General features: G+C 44.5%; 1 protein-coding gene across 2 annotated transcripts; it reads right to left on the reverse strand.

Annotated features, from left to right (window-relative positions):
* Positions 1 to 437: 437 nt before the first annotated feature.
* Positions 438 to 9,387, reverse strand: GNG10 (G protein subunit gamma 10). Of its 2 annotated transcripts, none has more exons than XM_023201920.1 (3): positions 9,233 to 9,387; positions 3,677 to 3,808; positions 438 to 1,397 (listed from the first exon to the last, which is right to left on the reverse strand). In XM_023201920.1, exons 1-2 carry the CDS (start codon positions 9,311 to 9,313, stop codon positions 3,683 to 3,685), a joined length of 207 nt encoding a protein of 68 aa, XP_023057688.1. In that variant the 5' UTR covers positions 9,314 to 9,387; the 3' UTR covers positions 438 to 1,397; positions 3,677 to 3,682. The 2 variants fall into 2 exon arrangements, with proteins under 2 accessions (XP_023057688.1, XP_023057679.1); XM_023201911.1 differs by having other exon boundaries at positions 438 to 1,400.
* Positions 9,388 to 15,777: the final 6,390 nt, after the last annotated feature.

Here is a 15,777-nt window from a genome sequence, read left to right on the forward strand (position 1 = left end):
TTGAAGATGAAGGAGAAAGGATCACTGGTAGTGGGAAATTTCAGAGAAGGTGAAACAGATGCAGAGAACACATAGGTTATAAAAGGGGTGCCTGAATTATGACTGCATGGAAGGGATTCCAATCACTAGATCTAGGAGTTTAGTAGCTGAAAGTGAAGGGAGTTACCATCTAATGACTTCTATTTTCTTTATTGTAACACTACTTACACTCACAGCTATTTCTGTTTATTTATGAGTTTATATATAGCTATTTCAGAGAACAAATGTTGCCATTAATAGAGATATTTTCTTCGTGTTATACAGTTATCTATTTTTTTAGGACATTTGCAAAATTCTACAGACTTAAAAACAAGAATTTTACTTTCTCATTTCCAGCACTCAATCTCACAGGCAAACAGAAATCCAAGAGACCTTAATACAAAATCAGACACAAAATATTGCTGTCATAGAAAAATGATTAATTAAGCAGAAATTTTATTTCCAAGCTCTTCAAAGACTGTTACAGACATGAATAATGTATCCTTCTAAAAAAGTGTCCCAAATTAAATCAAAGGCACATCATCAAAGTAAAACACTTGTGACGTTAATAATTATTTTAGGTTGTAATATTTTCATGTTAGTTTTTAACCATTTACAATGTTCTGTGGGTCACATTTGAAACATTTTTAAATATATGAAATTCTGTATTTCTTTGCAGCCACAACTACAAAGTAGAGGAACTTAAGAATACAAAGATCGAATCTGCTTCATTTATATACACAATGGGGCAGCCTAATGCACATCATAACGTTAACTTTTCCAAAAAAGTTTGCTAAGAAACTGCTCCTATATTTAGTGTTAAAAATAAAATAATCTTCCCATTTAGAAAAATCAAGACATCAGTCAATTAGTAAAGCCTATTCTTCCTCCCAGCAATTTGTACTTTCTTGTATTCATTTAGGAATTGTGAATTCATGAGAAAATAACACATTTTTTATGGTATAAGTATCTTCCAGGAACAACAGTTTACAAGTTTAAACAAACACAACTATTTTCCTTCTTAAAATGTAAACATCCAGTAAATAAAACATACATGATATTCCAGGTATAGAAATATTAGTAACTCACTGATGAAACAGGTGCATTTTGGTATATTTGGTGGTAAGGTTTTTGTTTGTCTTATGTATAAAAGTACTTGTACAAAAAAACAGGCTATTACTATTTAAAACTCTATTCCTTCACCCAGTTTCCTCACTCTACTAGAAACTCATGAATTTCTGTGATTTTCGCTATAGGACCAGGCCACAGGAAAGGGCTAAAACATCTCTAATCAGAGTTAGGGAAAAGTGTTTTCTTGAGACTTGAAGGCAGTCATTCGTCACTCTGTGCTTGAAGGCATTCCTCAACGAACTTCTCTCCTACTGGAAAAAGAGTTTGTTTGGTTTTCACTTTAGGAAGATTTATTTATAAAATTTCCTAGTCATCATTTCATAGGGTACTTTAGTATTCAAGAAATAGAAAGCAACAGGTGAGTGAAGCACAGTGGCTCACACCTGTAATCTCAACACTTTGGGAGGCCAAGGCGGGCGGATTACCTGATGTCGGGAGTTCAAGACCAGCCTGACCAACATGAAGAAACCCCATCTCTACTAAAAATACAAAAAAATTAGCCAGGCATGGTGGCGGGCACCTGTAATCCCAGCTACTAGGGAGACTGAGGCAGGGGAATCGCTTGAACCCAGGAGGCAGAGGTTGTGGTTAGCCGAGATTGCACCATTGTACTGCAGCCTGGGCAACGAGAGCAAAACTCCGTCTTAAACAACAACAAAAAAAGAAAGTAACAGGTGAATACAAAAGACATCTAAACCATACCGCTGAATGAGCAGCACCCATGAAAGTGCTTTGCAAAGCTGGGTGCAGTGGCTCATAACTGCAATCCCAGCACTTTGGGAGGCCGAGACAGGCAGGTCACTTCACTTGAGGTCAGGAGTTTGAGAACAGCCTGAGCAATACGGTGAAACCTCATCTCTGCTAAAAATACAAAACTTAGCCAGGCATGGTGCTGTGTACCTGCAGTCACAGCTACTCAGGAGGCTGAGGCAGGAGATCTGTTTGAATCTGGGAGGCGGAGGTTGCAGTGAGCCAGGATCATGCGACTGTACTCCAGCATGGGTGACAGAGCGAGACTCCATCTCAATTTTTAAAAGGGAAGGAAGGAAGGAAAGGAAGGAAGGAAAGGACTTTGTAAAAAGAAAAATGCTATGCCAACATAAGACCATTATCTTAATACCATAAATATGAACTTTTTCCATTAAAAAGTACAATAGGATTTGATAGATTGCTTCCTTCTTTTAAATGTGAACAATTTCCTTTTGCTACTTGTGAAGAAGGAGCTAAGATAATTACTTACTCTATAAACACCCCTTAGAATACATCATTTGAAATATGTTGGTCTCAAAAGACTCTAATAATTCATGCCCTTGTCATCTTAAAAAAACATTGTGTCACGCCTGTAATCCCAGCACTTTGCGAGGCCAAGGCGGGCAGATCATGAGGTCAGGAGTTTGAAACCAGTCAGTTCGAGACCAGCCCAGTCAACATGGTGAAACCCCGTTTCTACTAAAAATACAAAACAAATTTGACAGGCATGGTGGCATGCGCCTGTAATCCCAGTTACTAGGGTGGCTGAGGTAGGAGAATTGCTTCAACCCGGGAGACGGAGGATGCAGTGAGCCAAGATTGTGCCACTGCACTCCAGCCTGGGCGACAGAGCTCAGTGGTGACCGGGGAAACACATTGTGAAAATGACCCCAATACAAAGTATTCAAACCCATGAAATTTCTAATATGCTACCCGAGAGGTGTTTTCATTTATCAATTTTTAAAGCTCTTTTAACCCCACTCACACTTTTTCCCAGTAGCTACATTTCTTCCTCCATTAAAACACAGAGATATATTCTGAAAACCATTAGGACAGAAATCACAGCGGGTGGTAGGCACACATCTCCCACTCTGGGGAGTCCTTAGTCCCAAGAGTAGCAGATCCCAACCCTGGGATACTATAAGGACAGAGAGGGTGGGCTTAAGGTCAAGAAATTACTGGCCGGGAGTGGTGGCTCACGCCTGTAATCCCAGCACTTTAGGAGGCTGAGGCGGGTGGATCACCTGAGGTCAGGAGTTCGAGACCAGCCTGACCAATATGGTGAAATCCCATCTCTACTAAAAATACAAACATTAGCCGGACGTGGTGGCATGCACCTGTAGTCCCAGCTACTCAGGAGGCTGAGACAAGAGAATCGCTTGAACCTGGGAGGTGGAGGTTGCAGTGAGCCAAGATCATGCCACTGTACTCCAGCCTGGGCGACTGAGCGAGACTGTCTCAAAAAAAAGAAAAAGAAAAAGAAAGAAAAGAAAAGAAATTACTACCAGCCAACTCAATTAAAGAGCTCAAGTACAGAAGGATTTTGGCATCTCATGACTTAGTGCCAAAGAGACTTCAGACTCTCCTAATTAGATGTATTCTACAGGCAAAGTAACTATACACTAGAATCACCCTTCAGGGAAAGTTGTGCACTTTGCTGGCTGTTATTTTAATTCCCCCAAGAACTGTAGACATTCAAAACTCAGTTGCTCAAGTCCTTTGGGAAGCCCTGTGATAATGCTATGGGCCCAAGACATAATGGTGTATCATTACTCACGAGTCTTCAGAGTAAAGCACAGGATCTGGGCTCCCGGAAGGGGTTACTTCCGGCTGGAACACCCACCAGCAGGGCATCCTTGCAGGCATTCTGCATACAGTACTGTTGAAGCTCTGCAGCTGCCTGAGAGACCTGAAACAAAGGGACAGCAACATGGCACACTGCTCATGGCCAAGCCATCCGGCAGTCAAGGATATTCTGCAAATGATCATCCAACTTGGTAAATATCAACTTTTTGTGACCTCCAAAAGTCTCTTTCTGCTGAATGTTCTAATAGTTGAACTACAAAGAGGAAAGGTTACAATTTCCATAAACTTCAATTTAGATATTTTTTGGTTTAGTTGCTTATTCAACACAGGCAAGAAAAAGCTGTATCTTTGATCCATTTAGAAATCTAGTTTTGAGACTGAATGGATAAAGAAATAGCTCATTCTAGCATTCCCTTTACAAATTTTCACTTATATAAAATATGCATTGATACATCCAAGTTTGCCAAATGAGCAAATTGTCTTAATGTTTACAAGTCTGAAGGCTCATTCAGTCTGCTCCAAACAAGTGATAAAGTTCTTCTGCCTTGCTTTTGAGGCATTGTAGCTTATTGTTTAGGAGTATAGCCTCTGGAACCAGACTGCGTGGACTCAAATTCAGCTCTGTCACTACCTAGATAACCTTGGGCAAGTTACTCAACATCTCAGTAGCTATTTTCTCATCTGTGAAATGATTAGAAATAGTAACCCACCTCTCTGGGTTGCTGTAACAATTAAGTGAGTTCACACATATAAAGCCATCAGAATAGCGCTAACATACAGCAATACATTTGTGGTAGACTGCAAACGTGATCACAATAGTTTGCAGCTCCTTCCACCAAGAGGTAGAGTCTATTGACCCACCCCTTGAATCTGGGCTGACTGTGGCCTGGCGCAGTGGCTCACATCTGTAATCCCAGCACTTTAGGAGACCGCACGGTGGTGGATCACGAGGTCAGGAGTTCGAGACCAGCCTGACCAACATGGTAAAACTCTGTCTCCACTAAAAAAAAAAAAAAAAAAAAAATACAAAACTTAGCCGGGTGTGGTGGCATGCACCTGTAGTCCCAGCTACTCAGGAGGCTGAGGCAGGAGAATCGCTTGAACCCAGGAGGTGGAGGTTTCAGTGAGCCAAGATCGCACCCTTGCACTCCAGCCTGGGCGACAAGAGCAAAACTCCGTCTCAAAAAAAAAAAACAAAAAAAGAAAAGAATCTGGGCTGACTTTGACCAGTAGAATGTGATAGAAATAAAGGGCAAGTTCCAGGGTAGTCCTCAAGAGTCTCTGCACCTACCTCTCTTGGTGCAGGTGGAATGGTAAGACAACTATCTGAACAAGCCCAAGATAGCCTCTTGGAGATCTTGTGGAGGAGAATCGGTAAGCTAGAACCAGCACCTGCCTATCAACCTGCAGACATGCGAGTGAGGCCATTCTAAATCACCCAGACACCAGCCAACACCAGCCAACACTCTATCTGATTGCAGATGCATGGGAGAGCCCAGAAGATCGCAGAACTGTACACCTGAACCTAGCTCAAATTGTCCATCTAAGAACTGTGAGTATAAATGTTTTAAGCCACTAAATTTTGGGGTGGTCTGTTAGGCAGCAAAAACTAACTGATACAATATTATTATCCCTTTTCTTATCTTCCATTTGATGCGTAATTCTACTTGGAGGTTTTCCTCATTGTACTTTTTTTTTTTTTTTTTTTTTTTTTGCATTAAAAGGTGTTTTGGGCCGGGCGCATGGCTCACGCCTGTAATCCCAGCACTTTGGGAGGCTGAGGCGGGCAGATCATGAGGTCAGGAAATCGATACCATCCTGGCTAACACGGTGAAACTCCGTCTCTACTAAAAAAATATAAAAAATTAGCTGGACGTGGTGGCGGGCACCTGTGGTCCCAGCTACTAGGGAGGCTGAGGCAGGAGAATGGTGTGAACCCAGGAGGCGGAGCTTGCAGTGAGCCAAGATCGGGCCACTGCACTCCAGCCTGGGTGACAGAGCAAGACTCCGTCTCAGAAAAAAAAAAAAAAAAAAAAGGTGTTTTCAATAAAATTCACCCATATTGTACAAAAACGGTTCCGACTGCTGTTCAGGTATTACTACTACTTTGTATTAATTTTCCAAGCCTCCAAATAACTGGAAAATTAACTGTTTATGCTACAATTGCTACCAAGTTTCTGGACAGCTCTAGGAATTTTGGTTGCATTAATGTAATGACAGTTTACTCTGTATTATATAAATATAGAACCATAATATAATATTACCAGGCTAATGCTGAAGTTTGCTTTTTCTCTCAATAGAAGCTCCAACATTTTCATGTTAATTATAATTGGAATTAATGGTTATATATACCAGTTATTAATTCAAAAGAAATTGGGAATCAATTACACTCAGGCTTACTATCTTTGCATTGGGGTAACAGGTCAACTCCACACATGATAGGTGGAAGGACACTGTCTTCCAGGACTCCCGGAGAAATGAGACTAACTGAACTCTAGTCTCAAGAACATGGTCAAAAAGTTAAGGTAAGGGGATATGCAGAGAAAGTAAGAGAAGAATAAACGTGGTCAGCATCTCTCTAACACTAGCAAGGGAGAGAGGCTCTGGGCTGGGAGACTATAAGCCCAAATACTTGCAAGCTGTCCCCTGCCACTGGAGGGGGGATAACCTCCACCCAGGTTACCTGACATTCCTTGGTTTGAGCCCGTGTTTACCCAGCAACTTCTGAGAGGCTCTTCTAAAGGAGGAGTTCTTGGAAGGACACCAAACATTCCTATAGCCAGGAAGAGATGTCCTCTATTCTATGCTAGAAGATCGGTCCTGGTTTATTTTCCAGATAGCAAGTCTGTCAAAGAGAAGACACCTCTGGCTGTGCTAAGCACATCCAACACTGAGTCCTGAAATGAGGTAGACCAGACCCTAGAATGTTGTGATTCTCTAAGGTATTGTCTGAGAAAAGCGCAGCCAGGTACTGCAATCATACTTTCATGAGCGCACCTCTTAAATAGGTTTATTATCCTATTAGTAAATAAGTTTACCGTGAGCTTGGGCAATTCACCTGAGTTATATGGCTCTTGGTTTCATCATCATTTTTAAAACGTAGATAAGAATATCTTTCCCGCCAGGCGCCATGGCTCATGCCTGTAATCCCAGCACTTTGGGAGCTTGAGGAGGGAGGATCACCTGAGGTCAGGAGATCAAGACCAGCCTGGCCAACATGGTGAAACTCCATCTGTACTTTAAAAAAAAAAAAATATATATATATATATATATATATATATATATTAGCCAATTAGCAGATGTGGTGGCGGCTGCCTGTAATCCCAGCTACTTGGGAGGCTGAGGCAGGAGAATCGCTTGAACCTGGGAGGCAGAGGTTGCAGTGAGCTGAGACCATGCCACTGCACTCCAACCTGGGCAACAAGAGTGAAACTCCATCTCAAAAAAAAAAAAAAAGAATGTATTTCGTCTTTCTTAGCCACTTGGCGGGTAGGCAGGCATCTGACTGGCTCACAGTTTTCCTTTTCACCTCAGGTCCCCACATTGTCTTTGTGAATTTCCAACAACCCTGGTTTCAGTTCCCTGACTTCCTCCCCTCAAACAGCCTTCTCCTCAGTGCTAACAGATACAGTTACAACACCTGTAACTGCTCTACTTCTGAAATTTTACACTCCAGTATCCTACTCTCTGATCACAATCTCTCCTTCCCATCCAGGATGCTGCCTCCTTTATTCTTCCTTTATTCTGCTCTGACCTCACCGAGATCACCAGGCATCACTTCCTCCCCTTCTGTCTCCCCTATCGCCAGGAGGCTGGCTCCATTCCTTCTCTATCCATCTAGGCTCAGCCTCTTTCTGGCCAGACCTTCACACACCTTGCCCTCCCGCCCCACCTCCAACCTTTCCGGCATACCTGCCCTGCTAACTCACTCCTCTTTCAACTACCGTTCACCTTCAGCACTCACATTCCAGGATGGTCAAAGATTGCTGCAGGAAAAAAAAAATCACAAATATGACCAGCAGTCTCCCTTCTCACAGCAGCTGGGCCTTCAGAGTCACAGCGTATCTACGTGCCTGATCAGGGGCCACTCCGTTAGTACCCTTTCCTCTGCCTTAGAAGAAAACGTGGCCTCCTATTTCACAAAGAAAAGTGTCACCATGTAAGTTTAGCCCACATCTAGAAACTTATCTTTACACACATCCTTACTTTCTTTCTTCCTGTCTCAGAAGCTGTGCCACCAATCCCCCCGCCCCCGCCCCCAAAGTAGCCCTGTCTCCTCTACCAGCAATTGGCTTCCATTTGTTTCTTCCCTGGAACCTAAAAATATAATTTGTTCCTTCTTCTCAACCCTAAAACATGGCTTTTCATTTCCTAAGTTTAAAAAACACGTTATTTCCTCTTTAAAACTAGATTTCTTCAAAAAGAAAGAAGTCTGCCTACCCTAAGACAGTCCAGATTCTGCTTTTACTAACACATAAGCCACCAAGACCTCTGCATTCCACAGCCCTCTCTCCCTTTACCCTGTTTATAATCTTCACTCCACTTAGCATGTGAAGCGATGCTATGTATCCGTTAAGTTGCTGTTTACCTTCCCCTCCAGAACCACCCTATTGCCTGTAGCAGCGCCAGGCACACAGCAAAGGCGCCACTGAGGCACAGGGACTATCACGGGTCTGTTCCTTCCTATAGACCTTCTGCAAATAATGCCGCACTCGTTGCTAAACACAGCTCTACAGCAGACGCCTTTTAGCCAACTGACTAAACGCTGGACATGACTGAGCCCCTGGTTCTTGGAAATCCCTCCTTCCTTGCTGGGAAACCTTGCTGTCCCTTCCTCTTCTCTCGGCCACCGGCCATCGGTGTGCCTGGTCCCCGGGTCCCAGTCTCTGAGCCCTGCTCTTCACAGAAGAGGCATTTTCGCCCCCATGCGCTTGAATGACCTCTTTCAGCCCTGGGCGCTGAGCTTCAGGCCATGAGGACAAATACCTCCAGGATGACTCCCCGGAGTCCCCAGGTCCGCAGCCGAACTCATCACTTCCCCAAACGCGCTCCCGCTCCTCTCTACCTCGGCGGGTGGCAGCGCCGTCCACCCCGTCACGACGACAGAAACCCGAGCATCCTGGCTCTCCTCCCTCTCGCTGTCATCCTACCAATCCATCACCAATTCGCGGCCCTGCGCTGGCCTCCCCAGCCCTGGGTCCAATCCTCCCGGCCCGCGCGTTGCCGGCATCCCGGGAGCCCTCCGAGGAACTGACCACGGCCACCTTCTGGAGTGGGCGCGCCCCCAGGGACCCGGTCCGGACCACGACCGCGGGGCCCCCCAGGCGCGGCCTCCTTCCGTCGGGCCCGGGCCCCCGACTCGCCCCGCGCGCTCCCTTTCCGCGGACCCCGCCGCCCCCCGCGCGCCCCGCCGAGGCCTCGCCGCCGCCCCCGCGTCCCCCCGCGGGCGCCCGGCCCTGGCCGCCGGCCTCCTCTTCTCACGCCCCGCGGGCAGAAGGACCGGAGCGTGGGTCCCCAGGGCCCGCACCTTGATCCTCTCCACGCCAGCCTCCAACTTGAGCTGCTCCACCAGGCGCTGCAGGGCGCTCGCGCTAGTCCCGGAGGACATGGCGGCGGCGCTGGGCTCCGAGGGCTGCTGGGCCCGGCCGGGCGGGGAGGAGCCGCCAGCCCCGAGCGCGGGCACCGCCCCGGGGAGGGGAAGCAGCTGCGCCCGCCCCCCCGCCGCAGCCCACCCGGCGCCGAGCCGCTTGCCCCAGACAGCGGGGACCCCAGCGGGCTGGCAGTGCTCTCAGTTCCTCAGCGCTCGAAACCTGGGTGGCACCTGCAGCTGGGCCTGGAACCGAGGCGGGGACCCGCCGAGCGGGGCGTCCCCCCTCGAAGCTGGCGCCCCTAGGATGTGCAGGAATCGCGAGGGCGTGGGACGCGAGGATGGAGTGGGCGGCAGCAAACACGCACCCCTGAGAAATGAGAACTGGAGCCAAGGTGTGACATGAGTTGTGGAGATAAGGGGCCTTGCCAGACAGTATCCCGGGGGAACCAAGGATAGTTCATAGGATTTTCATGAGGCTGCAACAGGTTTCTAAATGAGCCTGTTACTGTTTCATGGAGATCCTGCCAGTTGATTTGGTGGAGTGAGTATGGTAAATTGGATAAAATCCCAGACCCTGATGTCTTTGTGAAACATACAGAATAAAATTAAATTCAGCGTCTCTCACTCTCATCTCACCATTTAACTGTCATCATTGTTTCTACTCTGCTGCCTTTTTTTTTTTTTTTTTTTTTTGAGACAGGGTCTTGCTCTGTCACCCAGGGTGGAGTGCAGTGGCATGATCACAGCTCCCTGTAGCCTCCACCTCCTGGGCTCAGGTGATCCTCCTGCCTCAGCCTCCTGAGTAGCTGGAACTACAGACACACGCCACCATGCCCGGCTAATTTTTGTATTTTTAGTAAAGACGGGGTTTCACCATGTTGGCCAGGCTGGTTTTGAACTCCTGGGCTCAGGTGATCCACCCACCTCAGCCTCCCAAAGTCCTGGCATTATAGGCCTACTGCATTTTTTAATAAGTGTTTTACAAAACTGGGATCATTACTATATTTAACATTTTTGTGTTGCTTTTTTCCATATCATGAATACGTCATTATTCTTGTGCATCATTGTATTTGTCAGAACTCACTTCAACTGAACAACGCAAAAGGTAATATATTGGCTTGTGTAACTGAAAAGTCCAGGGACTTTAAACTAGTGAATTCAGTTACCCAGATAATAATTTTGGGGCTCTCATGCTCCATGTTTTCACTCTGCTTTTTCTGAGATTAGCCTCATTTTCCTTGGTGGTAGATTGACTTCTCTAGTGGTATGAAGGAAGGCGCCACACTTTCACTGTCCGCATCTAGCAAACCCAGGAACAAGAGTACCTCTTTCTAATCGTTCCAGCAAACATCCCCACAGTGAACCTCACTGACTGGTATTGAGTCTTGGCCCCACCCCTGGCCCAATTACTATTTGAAGGCAAGGATATGTGGCACTGATGTGCTCAGATTAGCTGTGCCTGGGCCAAAGGGAGACTTGCACATTTGAAAGCCCTCTCTAGTGGCCAGTTTCCTCACCACAAATAAATTAATAAATATTTCAGTAGAGAGATGAAAGTACATGTTGGGAACATTCAACAATCAATTCTTAGATTGATGAATAGGACAAAATAGAATGATTTCATATTTAAAAGATACGGCAAAGAACTCAGTGCAAAGATACACATACTGGATTAGGAAAGGCTCATCATAGATCGTGAGAGCTGGACTTTGGAGATACGGGTCTTGCAGAAGGCTCAGAAGAAAAGGAAGAACATTGCAGTATGGAGGAGAGCTGGAGGTGATGCACACACGTAGAGGGAAGACATTTAAAAGTAGAGGAGGCTGTAGTGACTAACAGCAGATACAAAGTTGCTGGGCCAGAAGTCATAGAAAACCTCACATACACACAAAAGTTTCTGGTAAACAGTGGGATGTCCACAGGGTAAGACATTTTGGGACTATTAATCTGAGATGAACGTGCAAAACGAACTGAAGTTGAGAAGATAAGATGGCTGATGGTGGGGGAGTAGCTGGAATGAGGCCCTGGGTAGGACTGTTAGAGTAGCAATGAGGGGGAACAAATTTAGAAAACAAAATCAGTGGTACTTCATGAAATGCAAAGAAAAGAGGACAAAGGGTTCTGTAGCAGAGAGTGGGCCAGAACTAATGCCAAAACAGAAATTAGGAAACAAGACTTGGCTTGAGATGAGTAAAACATAATGTGGGGGTTGGTTTAGGAGTAACTAAGTGACTTCCATGGCACTGCTAAATGCCTTTAGGCTGTTGACAATGTTTAGCAGCCAAGATGTTAATGTGAAAGATGTCTCCACAGCAGTGACAGCTGAAATAATGAGATTACCTCAGAATCATTAGAAATGAAGGCTTTGGAGTTGCGCTTAATGAAGAGACACACGTCAGCCATGTCATACTGTGTGTTATCAGCCATAAGGTAGCAGGAAGTCTAGGGGTGTGCTGTGTCTGCCTCCTTCATGCCGTACACACCCACTGCCCCGCCCACCTCAGTGTTACTTTGCGCCATTCAAGAGGAATGGTCTGTGATCCATGGATAAGCAGGCTGGGTGCCACTTGGACCTGATGAAGGCTGACCATCTGTGTAATGCTCCAGACTTTCCCCCTCAAAAGACTTCTCATCCATTACTTTTGCATCATGGAACTTCAGAGTTGAAGGGAACCATCAGACAGTGTGGCGCGTCTACAATTTTAGAGGTGAGGAAACAGACTCATTAAGGAAAGTGAAGTGACTTGCCCAGTATCACAAAGTGGAAGCAGGGAAAAGAATTTCATTTTAGCTTTCAAGAGAATTCAGACCGGACGCGGAGGCTCACGCCTGTAATCCCAGCACTTTGGGAGGCGGAGGCGGGGTGGATCACTTGAGGTCAGGAGTTCAAGACCAGTCTGGCCAACATGGTGGGTTTCTACCACGCCCAGCTAATTTAAAATACAAAAATTAGCCGGGCATGGGGTCGCATGCCTGTAGCCCCAGCTACCTGGGAGGCTAAGGCACAAGTATTGCTTGAACCCAGGAGGTGGAGGTTGCAGTGAGACCGTGCCACTGCACTCCTGCCTGGGCGACAGAACAAGACTCCGTCTCAAACAAAAAGAGAACTCCAGGTTTACCTAGAGGACCAGAGGCCTGTCGCACATGTGCTGTGATTTCCAGGGCTCTGAACGGTGAGGAATGGAGACAATACCCTTCTTTCCTTCTCACCACAGCTAAAATGCATGGGTCACCAGTATAATATCTTTAAAATTTTGTTACACATTTTTTTTTCCTTGGTTAAGCACAAACTTATGAATCTCATTTCCAAGAAACTTTCTAGAAATGTCAATACCCTTGTAATGACAAATGTTTCATTTGTTTCCCTGTTAGGATCTACAGTTCACTCCTCTGACTTACATGTTATCACCTTTCTACTAACAGTGGATTATTCTTCCAGGAAAGGGGCTGTGAATCACCCTTCTCCATAAAAATAATGACATAATGGGAAGATATTTCTGCCAACGTTATATCAAAATGACAATAATATGTACCATCTATAGTTTGCAAAATGATTAACAGTAGGAAAACACATTAATAACTATATATAATGTGACACAGTATCATGTACCATACAAATTATTTTACTTCTTTTTGCCTATTACATTATTTTTAGAACCTAGAAATAATGAATCAGGAGCTGAAAGAATCACCAGCAGGTTTGTAGATTCAGAACGGCTTTTCTGGAGAGATTTTCACAGGTACTTTCACAGGTACTTTTGAGACTTTGGGAGATGGTAGAACTTAGGGCTATTAAATGTCTTTTTGAGCAACCATTCTAAGCATCTGTTTGCTACACTGAAAATGTCACTTCACTAAATGTAGGCCTTAGACTAGCAAGCTGCTGATCATTCTGTCATCTCTGAAGGTTTTTCTTTCTTTCCTGAGTCATCATCTTGACTGCTCCACCTTGCACACTGGTGGCAACAGGGCAGGAAGCTGCTTTTTAAAATACCCAATTCCAACCCTAAGGAGCATCAATTCTTCACTCTAGCACTGTGCCTTGCACAAGGTAAGGGATTAAAATATGTATTAAAAGAATAAACAATGGGTTTGTAATCATTACAAAACACTCTCCTGTTACCATGGATTTTTTTTTTTTTTTTTTTTAACAAATGGGACTCTTTGTTATTCCCTCTGAAGGTGAAATAACTCACATTTCCTGATCACTTAATATATGCCAGGCATTTTTCCCTCATTATCTTCTAAGAACTCTCTGAAATAGTATCTTTACACGAAAGAAAACAAGGCTCAGAGGTTAAAGTAACCTGCCCAGTCAACTTTGGTCTATCTGGTTATAAAGTCAGAGTCATTCCACTATGTCCTGCTTCTTGAAGTTATAAAGGAAAGACTGTCACATGACAGGAAGTTTCTCCATTCCCTAATGCAACCAGGAAGGAGGAATCTGTGACACTGATCTGAGACCACATGATCCATTCCATACACAATTTTCGAGGATATCCTAAATCCTTTAAGAATTAAGAAGCTAAGGCCAGGCTCTGTAGGTCACGCCTATAATCCCAGCACTTTGAAAGGAGGATCCCTTGAGCTCAGGAGTTCCAGATCAGCTTGAACAGCATAGTAAGCCCCCTAACTAAAAAATTAAATAAATAAATAAATAAATAAATAAATAAATAAATAAATACAGTAGCCAGCCAGTGGCATGAGCCCCTGTAGTCCCAGCTACTCAGGAGGCTGAGGTGGGAGGATCATGTGAGCCCAGGAGGTCAAGGCTGCGGTCAGCCATGATCAAGTCACTGCACTCGGCCTGGGCAAGAGATGCTGTCTCCAAAAAAAAAAAGCTGAAGTATGTACAACTATCATATATCAATTAAAAAAGAATTAAGAGGCTAAAGTTTACAACTAATTATGTAAGTTTTTACTGAAATAATTTATGAAGTAAATTTAATCTGTTTATTAGTTTCTAGATTTGGCCTTTGCCAATATTTAAATGTGAACCACATCACGGTTTATAAGTAACATTTAATTATAATTCATCCATACACAACTGGTTTGTATCAATACCAACATTTATCTATTTGCTTCAAGTGTATAATTCTAAGTCAAAAGAGACCAGGTTTGATTTAATGTTTTAAAGTAGCTAGATTCATTTATACTATCTAATAAAAGCCACTTTTAATTTCCACATTATTTTCAGTTTGTGGCCAGCAGTCTGGTCCACACTAGCTGAGTGATACCCTAGCAATTGGCCTCCACTCAAGAAAAGTATCTCCTAGGTTTGGGTATTAAATTTACTACTGGCTGGGCGTGGTGGCTCACACCTGTAATCCCAGCACTTGGGGAAGCCAAGGCGTGTGGATTACGAAGTCAAGAGATAGAGACCATCCTGGCCAACATGGTGAAACCCTGTCTCTACTAAAAATATAAAAAATTAGCAGGGCATGGTGGAGGGCACCTGTAGTCCCAGCTACTCAGCATGCTGAGGCGGGAGAATCACTTGAACCCAGGAGGCAGAGGTTGCAGAGTAGGGATCCCATCACTGCACTCCAGCCTGGTGACAGAGTGAGACAGTCTAAAAAAAAAAAGTTTACTACTGGGTCAGATGCAGTGGCTCACGTCTGTTAATTCCAGCACTTCGGGAGGCTGAGGCGGGTAGATCACCTGAGGTCAGGAATTCGAGACCAGCCTGGCCAACATGGTGAAATTGTGTCTCTACCAAAAATACAAAAAATTAGCCAGGCATGGTGGCAAGCACCTGTAATCCCAACTACTTGGGACGCTGAGGCAGGAAAATTGCTTGAACCCAGGAGGCAGAGGTTGCAGTAAGCCAAGATCATGCCACTGTACGCCAGCTTGGCGACACAGCAAGGTTCCGTCTCAATAAAAAATAAATAAATAATAAAAAAATTAAAAAAATAAAAAGTTTACTACTAGGCCAGGCGTGGTGGCTCATGCCTGTAATTCCAGCACTTTGGAAGGCTGAGGCGGGCGGATCACCTGAGGTCAGAAGTTCGAGACTAGCCTGGTCAACATGATGAAACCTGACTCTACTAAAAATACAAGCTAGCCGGGAATGGTGGCGGGCACCTGTAATCCCAACTACTTGGGAGGCTGAGGCAGGGAATCACTTGAACCCGGGAGGCAGACGTTGCAGCAAGCCGAGATGGCGCCATTGTACTCCAGCCTGGGCGACAGGGCAGGACTCCATCTCAAAAAAACACAAAAAACAAAAAACTAAAACAAAAAAACAAAAACCCCTCAAAGTAATGAATTACGATTTTCTAAACATAAATAGTACTAAATAGTAATTAATTCTCTAAACAGAACCATTCTTTCATGTGACATTTAAAAAATTTTTAAATTTAAAAAATCCTGTATCTCAATGGTTCTGTTTAAGATCCTAGGTATAGTACCTAATATGTTATGAAACTGTAATCTCTGATTTGTAGAACTTAGAATTCATAAATAAGGCAGTGAAGAGT

Source organism: Piliocolobus tephrosceles, chromosome 14 (genome assembly GCF_002776525.5).
Source record: "Piliocolobus tephrosceles isolate RC106 chromosome 14, ASM277652v3, whole genome shotgun sequence".
NCBI classification, from domain to species: domain Eukaryota; kingdom Metazoa; phylum Chordata; class Mammalia; order Primates; family Cercopithecidae; genus Piliocolobus; species Piliocolobus tephrosceles.